The sequence below is a fragment of the Sinohyriopsis cumingii genome, chromosome 14 (assembly GCF_028554795.1).
Source record: "Sinohyriopsis cumingii isolate HCF-2022 chromosome 14, ASM2855479v2, whole genome shotgun sequence".
NCBI classification, from domain to species: Eukaryota; Metazoa; Mollusca; class Bivalvia; order Unionida; family Unionidae; genus Sinohyriopsis; species Sinohyriopsis cumingii.
Window position 1 is genome coordinate 81,656,628 of NC_142974.1, and position 15,576 is coordinate 81,672,203.

Here is a 15,576-nt window from a genome sequence, read left to right on the forward strand (position 1 = left end):
TCATTTGTTATTGTCTTTTTATTATTTATTTCTTATCAAGCAATCTTTAAATATTGGTAATAGTGATCCCTACACATTGAACATAATACCTCACATTATAATCTCATGATAGCTGGATTCATTATTAAGCCATATAAGAAGTGTGAACAACCAGATTCACCTAAATCCCTATAAGTAGGAATGGACCAAAAGATCAGTCTTTGTTTTATATATATATATATATTGTAATGCCTAGTAAGCACTTATATTGTAAAGGGTTGAAATCTGAATGTGAACTCCCTTGTGTTGGGGTGAAACCAAGGTCCATGTCAGTGTCAAGTAAGTGTTTTTATGGTCATAGGGTGAGACACTCGCTAGTTTCTATGTAATGGCCAAGGGACTAAATAACCTAAATAGGCTTATTCTTCTGAAATCTGTAATAATGAATTGGAAATAAAATGGATATTCTGATGTACAAAACATGATCTTGTGTCAGAAAATTTGGAGAAGTTGTCCTTTGAAGTAAACAAATATTCCTTCATTTTGTGTTCACAATTAATGGTAAAGTAACTAAATTACAGTGAATTTTAAAGGAAAAATGTTGTATATTGTTTGGATAAGAAACGGTAAAACAATGAGAAATGTTGAACAAATTATTCAGATGTGCTATTCAGTATGTTTAAAGAGACAAAAAAACTGGAAAACTTTTAAACATTTGTTTTCATAGCATATGCATTTGACAGCATTGCTATAAATTTGTCAGAAAGCATCTGACTAACACAGTTTTCTTGGCATTCTGCTCTATCTTATATTTGGCTAATGAGCATCTGACTGACAGTGACCTGTGGTGCATTAGCACTTTGTTAGGATTTACATTGATATTGTGATTTATCGTTAACTTTAATTCAACATTCCTTTCAAACTAATAATATGTATTGTATTTCATTTTACTCTGAATTTTAGAAGAAAGAAATATATGTATTGAATGGATTTACTTCAGTGATAACATTGCATGATCAATATATTTAAAGCAGGTGAAATAACTGAATGAAATTAACATAATTCATTGTATGCATTGATGTGAGATAGGGAAATCATATTTGATGGATGGGAAATATCCTCTACCTCCATGTGACAGCAAAGTAGGGAAATCCCATGTGATGGGTAAGGAATGCCATCGCCCTCCATGGGACAGGAAAATAGGGACAGAAGAGTCATACTAAAATGGCCAAGTATGCAGGAATCAAGCTTTGCCAGCTTCAAGCCCACAAGGGTACTGAGGAAAGGCTTTTCATAATAACAATGTTACTGAGTGCATTTGTGTGGCATGGGTACATTCCACATGACTTTCTTACATGCCAACAGTATCATGTTTATATAAAGGAATAAAACAAAGTACAGTATATTCACATTTTTATGGTGACCTGTTGAATGACTGATATAAATAATTGATTCTGAGATTCATTAGGTTGATTAAAAACAATATCAGAAATAATTACATTGAGGTGTTATTATAGAAATAAATACGTATACCATTAATCGTTATTTCAGAGAAATTAGAGAGATAATTACTTTTACTGTCAATGGCTGTCAATGAGCTATTAAAGATAATTACCTGCACTGTTAATGGCTGTCAGTAAGTTATTAGAGGTAATTACCTTTTCTGTCATTGACCATCAATGAGTTATTAGAGTTAATTAACTATACTGTTAATGATAATAAGGGAGGTAAAACGTATTTATTTATGAAAGGTTTGAAATATATGTTTCAGATGCCAGTATAAACAGCACATTTGTCTGGGAAGCCAACCAAACTGGTAAGCTAAATACCTTAATCATTTAATGCCTCTTTCCCTCTCTTTAAAACATGCAATATTTGCAAGTTAGTAAATTGAAGATTTTTAGGTACTTTGGTTTAGAGTCGAAGATCACAGCATGGACATTATTCTTTTACTACAGCATTTTTCTCAAAAGAAAAAATGTTTTTGTTCATAATTTTTCATGCTAAAATACATTTCCAGTAGCATTCTACTGTGTTAAAGGAATGAAGAATAATGCCATCTCCCTCCATGTGACAGGAAAATAGGAAACTTCAGCAGAAGAGTCAGAATATGTGACCATGAATTAGCCTTTGAGAAGTTCCTTCTCACAAGTTCTGATTCTGAGGGAGGGATTTTCCAATCCCACAGCAATTGATCATATGATTAGTTTTCTTTCATGTGTCAAACAGAGATAATGTTAGAAAATAACTACACTCTATCACTGGAATGGATGTAGCTTAAGAAATATAGAGAATTTGCTTGAGGTTTTGCCAAGTTCCAGCCCAGTGTCAATTTCTGATGGAGGGGGACTCTCCTATTCACCACTAACTCAGATCACATGTCATTGGAAGGTATATAACTTTAGAAACATACAGTATTTTCCTGAACTTTTATCTAACTAGAAAGAGCATATGAAATTTCAGTTTTCATAAAAGAAAGACTTTAAACAAGGATTACTTTTTATAAGCCAACAAGACATGAATCTGTATGAGATAAGAAAATCCCCTTTCTGTGGGACAGAAGAGTCCTACTAAAGTGACCAAATTCGCAGGAATCAAGCTTTGCCAGCTTCAAGCCCACAATGGTACTGAAGAAAGGCTTTTCATAATAATGATGTTACTCAGTGCATTTGTGTGGCATGGGTACATTCCACATGACTTCCTTACATGCCAACAGTATCATGTATATATAAAGGAATAAAACAAAGGACAATATATTCACATTTGTATGGTGATCGACCTGTTGAATGATTGATATAAATAATTGATTCTAAGATTCATTAGGTTGATTAAAAACAATATCAGAAATAATTACATTAAGGAGTTATTATAGAAAAAAATATGTATACCACTAATCATTATTGAAGAGAAATTAGAGAGATAATTACTTTTACTGTCAATGGCTGTCAATGAGCTATTAAAGATAATTACTTGCACTGTTAATGGCTGTCAGTAAGTTATTAGAGATAATTACCTTTTCTGTCATTGACCATCAATGAGTTATTAGAGTTAATTAACTGTACTGTTAATGATAATAGGGGAGGTAAAACTTTTTGTATGCATGAATGGTTTGAAATATATGTTTCAGATGCCAGTATAAACAGCACATTTGTCTGGGAAGCCAACCAAACTGGTAAGCTAAATACCTTAATCATTTAATGCCTCTTTCTCTCTCTTTAAAACATGCAGTATTTGCAAGTTTGTAAATTGAAGATTTTTAGGTACATTTGATTTAGAGTCGAAGATCACAGCATGGACATTATTCTTTTACTACAGCATTTTTCACAAAAGAAATAATGTTTTTATTAATAATTTTTCATGCTAAAATACATTTCCAGTAGCATTCTTCAGTGCTTAAGGAATGCAGAATGAAGACAGAGTTATTTCACCTACTCTTCACAAGGGAAGATAAAATCAAAGATGAGTTTACATTATTTTCCGTAAGGTCTTTGGCCTCACATGTACACACCACTCCCTTGATAACTCATGCACATCGGGGTCCAGAAACATCGACCACATTATAAGTGAGGCGCGAGTTATCGAGGGACCTATAAATAAGCCCAAAACCAATAAAGTAATTGACGACATAACGGAGAAATAAGGGGAGGGGTAGGCAGATTTTACTGTTGAATACTCACTTTATAATTGTTCTGAGATTAACTGTTAATAAATATCTCTTCATAATGGTGTACTTTATTATTTCCTCATAGGACAACATTAATTTCAGGATAAATTACAGTATATTGAGGCGATCATCGAAAACATTATTCCACGTGGTTTCCGTTTGCTTAACATGTGTACCACTTCACACATTGTGTACTACATCACTAATTTTTATGTTGAATTGGATACACTCTAGTTTTATTGTTTGATCCAAATTAGACATTTTTTTTTATATACAAAAGATCGACTCTTTTCGAGAAACAGTGTCGATTGAACGATAGATAGATAAATAGATTTGAATGTGATAGAAGTAAAATGGAAAACAATAAAAACAAGGGTTAATCAGTACTAACATATTTAATTGGTCTACAAATTTAAAACAACGTAAATTAGAACAAGTTAATACTTGCCGTTTGTGCCACGCTTGACAAATATCAATTCACTTTTTGAAAAAATCAGTTATTTTTGTGTGTGTGTGTTACTCTTGGTTTCTCTGCCGCCGAACAAAATCCCTCAGATTTCTCAACTGCATGAGCTTTATGTAGTCAACATTTTGGGTCTCCAGCCACGTTATGGCAATATCAAAATATTTGATTGCTTCCTGTGCAGACGGGTGGGGGGTGCAACATCTGCGTCTGCATCACTTTCAACACTTGTGTTACTCCAGTCAGAATCGTCTTCTGCTGCAAATTTGTTCACTATAGAAATAATTATAGTTTCATCTGACATGTATTCGGCTGCGGGGCAATCATTGTCAGCACAAATCCACTCCTCCATATCATCAAGAGAAACGCCCATCTCAGGACCATGAGTCTGTATGAATTTCTCCCAAACAGCCTCGGCATTAATGACATCAGTTTCACTGAAACATTCGAAGTCACTATCATCGTCGTTGTCGCTGTTACTGTTTTGCTTTACATCAAAGGCAGCTCCAAGACCCTTAATCCAGCACCCGAGGTCTCTTGTAATCGATTTTTTTTTTAATGCAACAAACACTTCCTCAAGTTGTTGATCAAAACAAAGCTGGCATGTACATGTAATTAGGTTCTCACAGAAGTACTCACGGGTTTCGATGTGACGGTCGATTGACTCTTTTCATGTTTTCAGTGAACAGAATATGTTGTGATTATAATGTTTACACTGAAACGGAATTAAAGGATTAGAACGTGACTTTCACACAGGAAGACGTTTAATTGGTGTTTATTTCATTCTCTGTTGCCACCTGTTAGCATTTACCAGAAGTTTTCATTGATCGCTATATCATCAGACTGTTTATTTACAGTATACTGACAACTATTTATCATAAAAACTTACATAATATATGATATCTTTAAACAGAGGTCTCGCTAGGATTTTAAAACTGGGTCTTTCTGCTTCTGAATTCAGTCACTAAATATCAGTACATTTTCTCACACAGCTGCTAGTCAAAGCCTTTGAACTAGCCGCCTAGCTGTTACATCATGTTCTTTTTTTTTTTTTATGTACTCTTATAAAATGGCAACAGTACATCAAAGAGTCTTTCAGTCACTGAATTCTGTCATTGTAAATATCAGCACAGTTAACTGATCAACACATTTTCCCACAAAGCAGGTGGCTGAAACAGGACCGGCAAATCTTTGAATTTTCCCGTGCACCTATTACATGTGTACGGAGGACTCCCGCCTCAGTGATTTTCTGCGTCCCAGATCAAAAATTGGCATCCAAATATGCGTAATTAAGCGTTTTCGAGATCTCTTAAATTAATTCTTCTTTAGAACTTGCAAATTTCAAAATATGGATTATATTTTTACGGGCATTAATCACCATTTTCGATGATAAAACGAGCAATGTATCAAGGCTTAATTTATCAGTTCTTATCATAATTTTTTCATGTTCTGCATATTTTAAAGATATTTTAAATACATTTTCTTTGGAAAAAATTAGGAGTGAAGACGGACACGCTTTATAAGCGGGATCGCGAGTTATCTGGGCGCGAGTTATCGAGGGAGCGGTGTACCGGTATATGGCATGTTACTCTGTCATTGGCAGAAACAGGCACTCTTTAAAGAAAAAAAAAACTTTTTTATCAGTCACATGATGTGTCACCTGAAGTATCCTATATAAACAAGTCACCCACATGAGGTATCTCATAGTTATTCTGGCATTGTAGCGGAGGAGTAAATTCAATAATAAGCATATATTTGGTATTGAGGTGGTCTTGTAGCCAGCTTAGGACATAGTCCAAGCTATAGTTATTTGTCATCGTTTCTTTATGTTTATTTGTAATGGCTACTGAAGAGGACTGACCTTGAAGCCTTCTGGGAAGTTTCAGGTTTTGGGTCTGAGAATATTGCAGCCTCTTGAGAAGCTGAGGAAAGTTCCTCAAAAGAGAGAGGAGATAAGAAGCCATAAAAACAGAAAAATAAAGAGAAATAAATTGAAGTTTGTTGTGATTAAAGTTCAGAAAGTGGCAAAATGAAAGCCTGTTATGGCGACCAAAATAGCAAAAAATGTCGGACAGTCAAGGACGTTCAGTCTCATAGACATAAATAAATGGACACAAAATGATATTGAGCTTTTGTATATAAAAAAATTGGACCTAAATTAAATGCAGCCTGTTATGGCAGATGACAATGAAATTGATGCCCTTTTAGGTGAATGTTTACTTGAATTACATGTAGAGGTTGAAAATGAAGGACCATATAGCAATGTTGATGTTACCCCAGCAGAGGGTGATATAAGTAGACCACTCAAGCAAATTTCTTTGAGTGGAAAGATAAATGGGGCATTGTTTGATGTTTTTACAACCTGATTAGAACTGTATTTCTGCTAGCAATGTTGATAATATGTGACAGTTACCCAAACTGAAAACTCCAAAAATGAGAGCCAATAACTAAATCCTTAGCAGAACTGATTAACCCTTTACCTCAGAGCTGTCCAACCTTTTTGACACCATGGGCCACAGAAAAATATTTTTCTTGAAGCTGAGAGCCACAGCATAAAACTGAAAAGCAACTATATATAACTGTTCGAGCTCTGATGGGCCATTTAAAATCAGCCTGTGGGTTTGGACAGCACTGTCTACTCCATTCGCATACAAGCACCTTTAGACACCTCTACCTGATTTGCATGCAGGTACCTTTGGATGGTACTACCCAATTCACATACAAGCTCTTTTTGATACCTGCTGTAAACATCAGCCATTTTAGTGGGTTTTCATAATGCCACCTTTGGGGAAAATCCCCTATTAGATACCTGATTCATTGCTGTGAATGACCATTATATATTTATTTCAATTTAATTGTTTGACAGTTTTTATTTTTTTTTATTTTTCATTACATGAATTATAAATTTGTTCACTAGAGATGATACTTTTTCAGAAAATAGTTTGACCATGACTGTTAGTTTATAAACACCAGATGTTGATCTAAATTCTGACCTTGTTTTAGAATTTGTAGCAACCTTCGTAAACAAGTTCTATTTTATTTTAAACTGATTGGTTGTTTCCAAGGTCATGATGGGACTTTTCTCTTTAAGATGTAAACAATTGTTTTATTTTTTACTTCTTAAAGTAAAAATGATTGGTTTTCTTCAGGGTCACACTGCATAAACATGATCTGTAACAAGTACTTGCTTCTATAAACTTCCAGAAGATGATCACATGACCCTTGTTTACATTTTAGAAAGCCCATATAACCCATGTTTTGGAGAATTAATCTCAGTAGAAGCTGGGCTGTTAAACTGTTAGTTGTATGTTGTGCTGTTTGGATGTATTTCAGCTTACTTGGTTTGGAGTTATTTCAAATTACTTGGATTCAAAAGGATTAATTCTGTTATTTTTCTGGAAAATATGTGTGCTCATGTGGAACAAGAACAGTTTTTTATAAATATTTATTCAGCTATCAGAAACTGGAGTGATGATTCTTGTTTCTACAATGAACTGTAGACTTCAACACTACAGATTGCGGCATACATCATTGTCTTCCATCTTGGATTCTTCGTCAGGATTCAAACTTGAAATCATTAGAACATTTTGTTATTAGGACTTCAAAAATTTTATTCTTCGATAATTCTCGGATTATTTTTGGATTTGATTCTATAAAACCATAAGTTCATATTTTTTCATTTTTACAGAAATTTTTCCCAAGGAAATAAATTATTGTGTTTTTTTTAAAAATCTTGTTGTTTTCACTCTTTCTTGTGTTACTGTTTATTCGAGCCTAAAAATGTGACATAAGAGTACCAAAAATGTAAAATGGTTAAAATTGCTGTTAAACCTAACATACACTACACTGATTAACAGTTTAAAAGCAGGCCTATGTGTATGGAGTCGAATAGGTAACAGGTGTTCTTTTTATAGTGCACTGCACTCAGTAACTTTGCTACATGTGTATCGAAGGGCTAAAAAGCCATATCCTCTATGAGGTAAAGGGTTAATACTGCATGCACTTTTTTATGTGGTATCCTTCAGAAGTACACAATCCCAGAAAATTGTTATAAGTTGGGCCCCCGACTTGTCAATCAAAAAATTTGGAATGGCCTTAGCAAAAGAATTCTCTCTTATATTGCAAAGCCTTTAGGGATATACAAAATCTTGTTGATGCAGGCCATATGCCAGTTGTCCAATTAGCAGAATTACTGAAGTCAAAGACTGCCACTAATGAAGAAGCAATGACCTTAATTTCAGATGCTATTACCCTTGTGAGTCAGGTGCAATATCATGTCTCCCTCACAAGGAGGTATATGATTCCACCACATTTGAAAAGGAAATATTCCAATCTCTGTAATATGCATATCCCCCTAACATACATGCTATTTGGGGATGATGTGGCCAAGGAAGTTAAAAGATGTGACACTGGTTGCAACATCTGCTGCTGGTGTAACATCAGCATCACAACTTGTAAAAGGAATTTTAGCCCAAATTTAAAGAGGTTTAAATAGAGACTGTCGTGCTAGAGGTAGTGGACCTGTATGAGGTCCAGGTTTCAATCAGAGGGCAAGATTTAGATCTCAACCTTATAGTGCTCAAAATACAAACAGGTATCAATAACCAAAATTCCAATAGAGGAAGGAGACTCGCCTATACTAGTCCCCCAAGCAAGCCCACAAATTAAAATCTATAGAGGTAAGTTCTCTGGGAAAACTTAAACACTGTATTGCTATATGGAATAATTTTACTTGTGATTCGTGGATTTTGTAAACAGTTTCAGGGTACGAAATAGAGTTTGATTTCATGCCTTTCCTGTCCTTTTCTCCAAAATGAGCAGAGAACCATTATAACCAATGAAATCAGTGCAATTCCATAGTTCCATCTACATGTGAGAGTAATCAATTTCTTTCGAACATTTTTATTGTTCCCAAAACTAATGAAAAAATTTGTCAAGTTATTAACCTGAAACAGTTGAATAAATTTGTTCCTTATGAACATTTCAAGCAAGAAACATTTCAGATTGTTTTAGATCACATCTAGAAAAATGATTTCTTTGCTTCTATTGATCTAAAGGATGCTTATTTTAGCATTCCAATACAAATAGATTATCAGAAGTTCTTAAAGTTTATTTGGAATGGTCAACGTTTTCAGTTTGCTTGTTTACCATTTGGGCTTTCCTCTGCTCCAAGAGCTTTCACGAAGATCTTAAACCCATTTATGCGTGGTTTAGACAACATTGCATTAGGTGTTCCTATTATATTGTTGACGCATTGAATTTGAACACACATAGACTATGATTGAGACATTAAAGTCTCTTGATTTCACTATCAATCTCGAAAACTCAGTGCTAAGATTCCATCTCAACAAATTACGTTTTTTGGTTTTGTGTTAGACTGTACAGTTTAAGGTTTGTCTTATTGAAGAAAAAGTGGAAAAGATTTGTGTTTTTGCCAAGACGCTCGTTGATAGAAAGTATGTTAGAGTACAAGAGTTGGCATTATTTATTGGAATGCTTATTAATGCTTTTTATGCAATCCTGGAAGACTCAATGAATACAGGTATTTGGAACATGATAAAATAAAAGGCCTTAGTGAAAACAAAAATTTTGATAGTACAGTACAGTTATCTCCACAAAGTGTCCAGGAACTTAAATGGTGTTATCTAATTGTGGCAGACAGGAATGGAAAATCTATCAGACAAGACAAGATTGCTTTTACTATTCAAACTGATGCATCACTCTCAGGATGGGGAGCTAATATGAACTTGATTCAGGTAGATCAGTCTCTGGTAGATGGGACAAGAGTGAGACCAATTTTGTCTGTAAATGACCTAGAGTTGTTAGCAATTTCTTAACGCCTTACACGCTTCTCATTCAGATCACAAAAATGTTCATATTGAGCCAACATTATGTGCTATCTCATATATTAATAATATGGGTAGAATGGCATCGATTCAATTGGATCAGCTAGCTAGACAGGATTGGAAATGGTGCTTGGAAAGGGAAATATTCATATTTGCAGTACATATTGCTGGCAAACAAAACGTACAGGCAGATTTTCTGTCCATGAACTTTTCTGACTCCAGTGAATGCATGCTAAAGAAAGGAATTTTTCAAAGATTGTATGCACAGACTTTTGTTCCAGACATAGATCTTTTTGCATCATGATTAAACTGTCAGTTAAAGAAGTTCATGTCATGGTTTCCAGAATCAGGTGCTTTTAAAATTGATGCCTTTTCATTCTCCTGGCAGGGTTTGTTCTCATATATTTTTCCCCCTTTTTGATCTTTTTGGAAAAATATTGAATAAAATTATTGTTGATAATGTTAGTAAAGCATTCTTAATTGTTCCACATTGGACATCGTAATTCTGGTTTCCTTTATTCTTGTAATGATTCTTATCATGTTTAAATTCTCTCCCTATTACTTCAAAGGCACAAACATATACTTACACTTCTACACAATGGTCAAACTCATCCTCTAGGGAAGACCCTATCTTTAGTCACACTGACTGTATCAGGAGATTGCTCCAAAACCAAGGACTTCCAACAACAGCTGTTGACATCATTAATAATGCGTGGAGCACAGGAACAACTAAACAGTATAATTTGGCATGGAAAAGTTTTTGGTGTAAGATTAGGGAAATTAATCCCTTTTGTGTCTCTGATATAACAATTATTTCTTACTTAGATTATTTGGTATCTGAAGATAAGTCTTATAGTATCATCAATACTCACAACGCAGTGTTGCTTACTTCTTTGAGAATGTTTGATATTTTCCAAATCTTTGAATATCTCAACATGAACCTTTATGATTTTGAGTGCATTTAGCTTGTACCTAAAACAGCACATTTGATTTGTATTTCAAACATGTATTGCTCTTAACTGACCTAGAACAGGCATCCCTATCTAGTGAACCCAAACATTCATTTGCTTTCAGGGAAATTTGCTTTGGAATAGCATATCAATAAGATCTTTAAATTGATGATTAACCATAATTTGGCTCTTTTTTATGTAACCAAAGCCAATAGTTTACTTAGAATGGGCTCATCGATATGATTGCCATTGTCATGTGAAATGGAATAGAATTTCCAAGAATTATGTCAAGTTGAGAGATAGCAACAAGCCATTGAGTTGCATAGGGTTTGGAACTAGAACTCGTGCAGCTGTACTAGTGGTAAATAAAGTCAATGCGTACTTTACAAACTTTTCAGTTGAATGTTTATTGTCAATGTGTCAAATTTTTAATTATGTTTTCCAGCTTTACAATAGCAGTTATTGATATTTCATTGCACATTAATGTAAAACTGCCTTACTGAGACGGACTTGTCAGGGTTGGCAGGTTTGTATATGATGAAACTAAGGGTATCAACACCAGTTACTACTGTGCCATTGTGGCATGCAGTTCATCCATAATGCATGTAATTCCATTAAAAAATTGCACACATTAATTTTGTCCCAGATCATTGTGTCTGAATTCAACATCTAATAATAGCATGAACGGAGTATGAACACCGTTTACTTGACATCTGATATCGTACTGTCGTGGCTTGCAGTTAATCTATAATACATGCAATTCCATTGCAAAAATTGTATACATATTTAAACTATTGAATAATTTTGTTACAGATCATATGTGTCTGAATTCAATGGGAAAAATTAACAGCCAAATTAGGTTAAGAAAGATGAAGCATGTATATGGTTCATTGTGTTCCAGGGTCTATGAACAGTGTATGTACAAATTTCATACTGTTATAATTTTCTCATATGCATTTCTGTGTACATTTATCCATTGTAATTTCCAATAATTAATACTTGTACATCTATTTGTTTAAACCATTACAGCAAGAATAATTACCAGACAACACATGCTTTCAGCGTGCATATAACTTTTACTTCAGATTTTGTGAATATGGAAAGAAAAGTGTGAAAACTTGTATACTAATCATTGCACAAAGTGGAGAGAATCACTTGTGTTTGTGAACTTGCTTTTCCATAATGGTAAAATATTTTTATAAAAAATAGGAAATTAATAACGAGTTCATAAGCAAACACCATACACATGCATAACTCAAGAACTAAGTGCAGTAGGCCTGCAGTGGTCACTAGTCACTTTTATATTAAAAAAATTGGACGCATCTACAATTTCATACCCTTTCAATTTCTAGGTAATAATAAAGCAGACATTAATTACTGTCAACTGATTGCATCTAATAACACCACCATGTGCAGCGAACATGTTGGCGTCTTTCGTTTTTTTGATGTTTATTAAATTGTGAGAATCTTTTGTGAACTACTGCACTGTCTGCTGCTTTGTTTTGTATGCAGTTAAAGAAGAAACACATGTCGGCTATTGTTTGAGCAACGATTGCATACAGAATTAATTAAAGACAATCACAAGGATGACTTACTGGCATTACTCATGGATCAGTAATAAGTAACATTTCTGATAATGTTTATTTTGGCATAACATTTCAAGAACCTGGTGAAATTGTTAAATTTCAGAAGCTACACCATGATTGTATTATATTCAAATTCATATGCAAACTCTTCCCCAAGATGATAATAAATGTTTTACTCACTTTTTCTATTACTTAAAAACAATATTTTTTACTGGTGCGAGAAAAATGTTCATGTATTTAAAACTTTAGGAACCACGCCACGATCACATTATATTTGAATTCATATGTGATCTCTTCCTCAACATGATAATAAATTTTTTATACACTATTTTACGTACTTTGAACAAAAAATATTTTTTCATGTGCGAATGAATATACAAAATTTTGGTTGCCATGACACGACTGCATTACATGCGAATTTTCATTATCGTGGGGTGCATTATGGCAGGGTCACACTGTATAATCATTACAAAAACAAAAACATGAAATTAGAAAAATTTAAAACATGCTGAAAATATTTAAGATAGAAAACATTATTAGGTCTTTAAGTTTGTTCTTGCAGTTGAAATACGTGAGTTTTGAGAGCACTCTTGAATGGGATCACTGTATCTGTGTGTCTAAGTTCAGTAGGCAATTCGTTCCACATTGCTGGGCCCTGGTATGCAAAAGAACATTGTCCATATGACTACATATGCATTATTACTATTATTATTATTATTATCATCGTGATATACCCATTTGAGTATGTTACATATAGCTATATATACTTTATTACTATTATTATTATCATCATCATATATCCATTTGAGTATGTTACATATAACTATATATGCTTTATTACTATTATTATCATCATCATATACCCATTTGAATATGTTACATATAACTACATTATTACTATTATTATTATTAAAGAATTATTATCGTTATTACTATGATTGTGATTATGATAATTATTATTTACAAGTTTAGAACCAACTCCAACAGTTCCAGGTGAGTTACTTGCAAATCTGTTGATATACAATGGAATCTGCTTACACAGAACCTCTAGGAACCAACAAATAATTGGCTTCTTACAATATATACTTACTGTTATATCGACTGCCCCCCCCTCTTTTCTGGCTATAAAAGGCCAATTTGTCCTTCATCCTCCAGGGTGTATAATTGCATGTCAGATCTGTTTGAAGGGTGACCTGTTGTCATTGAGCCTAAGTTGCATTTTAGAAAAATTAAACAAGCATAAACATGTATTAAGTTTCACATTGTCAAGATGTTTGTGATGACAGGTCATATTAAGTTTCACATGGTCAAGAGGTTTGTGAGGACAGGTCATAAGTTTCACGTGGTCAAGAAGTTTGTGATGACAGGTCATATTAAGTTTGTTACATTTAGGCTCAAAATAAACATAACAAGAAAAGAGCAAAGACAACAAGCTTTATAAAATTTAACAAATAATTTATTTCCTAGAAAAACAAGGTAAAAATGAGAAAAAGAACTTACGGTTCTACGAATCAAATCCAAAAATAATCCAAGAATAATCCAAGAATTAAAAATTAGAAGTCCTAGTAATAATAGTCCTAATCAAACTGAGTTCGAATCCTGATGAAATCCAAAATGGAAGGTGATGACGTATGCTGTGGTCATGGTCGTATTGATGTGTCAACAGTTCTTTGTTGAATCACAGAAGATAATATTTCAGTGCTTGAATTCTATGTAAATTTTGATAACTGTCCTTGTCCCAGAATTATTTAAGAGGACAAGTTTTTTCAGGGAAAAAATAGAAGTTTGTGATGACAGGTCATATTAAGTTTCTCATGGTCAAGAAGTTTGTGATAGGTCATATTAAGTTTCACATTGTCAAGACATTTGGGATGAGAGGTCATATTAAGTTTCACATGGTCAAGAAGTTTGTGATGACAGGCATATTAAGGTTCACATTGTCAAGAATTTTGTCACAAGAGGTTCATATTGTCAAGAACTTGGAGTTTGTTGCTATGTAAGATTGATCTTTTTGGTTCTGTCATGGCTTGTAAATCATTTGATTTGTTTCACCTGTATATAAAGTTATATTATAATTTACCTTTTATCATATTTCACATCTGTTACAGGCATGTTGCATGTTTTTTCAGTTGTTATATGTTACATGAATCAGATAGTAGTAGATAAGTGGTGCAGTAATGAAAATGATAATGATCTTGAAACATAAGTAGTAGAAGAAGGATAGAGCCCTTTGTTTATCTATCATTAAAAATTTAACTTTAAGAAATGGAATGTATGTTATCCAGGAGAGCAATCCCGGCCCTGCATGGGTCTCTAGTTTTCAATTGAAATTAATTTTCCATTCTTAGACATACTTGTATACATTTGACCAGTCTTGTTGCACCATAACATGATGAGGAAATGAAAGTTATTTCTCCTTTCCAAAGACACTCCAAGTCAGTGGACCAGGGCCGGTACGACAAGTTCAATACCCTCTCAGACCAGTCCAGGTTGGCTGCTTCATTGGAAAGGGCACAACATTACATAGTCAGTAATCTGGTAAAAGTATCACAGAACCAATAGAAACAAAAATCTTTCCTACTTGTACCACTCATTCAAATAAGGCAGAGAGCATCAGGACATAGTGTCCAATGGATGCATTTATAGGTTAATAAAAACGAAAACTTTTGCAAATTTTTTGAGGTCATTTGGGTGTTCAGATAGTAAAATTATTAAAAAGTAACAAAATTTACAGGTAAATGACATGCTCAGATATGGCTATGGTAGTTTCTAAGTAAAAAGGCAAAAGGTTTTGAATTATCCAAGAACATGTAATTCATATATGTTTTCATTTTGCCTGAATAGATGGTGGCAGCAGACCAGTGATAGAGAGTATTCGGCTTATGAATGGAAACTCGGAGTACTCAGGCAGACTGGAAGTTTTGGTGAATGGAACATGGGGAACTATCTGTGACAAAAGTTACAATCTCAACTTCTTATCTGCTGCAACCTTTTGCTTTGAATTAGGATTCAGGTACAGGAAATAAGTGAATATTTGCTTAGGTCATAGAATGTCCTGTTACATGAAGAATGCATTGGCAATTTATTG

The 15,576-nt window shown here is 33.8% G+C and overlaps 1 protein-coding gene across 1 annotated transcript in view; it reads left to right on the forward strand.

Annotated features, from left to right (window-relative positions):
* The window catches only part of LOC149784233 (MAM and LDL-receptor class A domain-containing protein 1-like), a 262,408-nt gene that overhangs the window by 115,685 nt on the left and 131,147 nt on the right, over positions 1–15,576 (forward strand). The window contains exons 26-28 of the mRNA XM_089932965.1: positions 1,751–1,795; positions 3,107–3,151; positions 15,333–15,501. Of these exons, the coding sequence (XP_089789091.1) occupies positions 1,751–1,795; positions 3,107–3,151; positions 15,333–15,501 (259 nt within the window). The remainder of the gene's footprint in view (positions 1–1,750; positions 1,796–3,106; positions 3,152–15,332; positions 15,502–15,576) is intronic.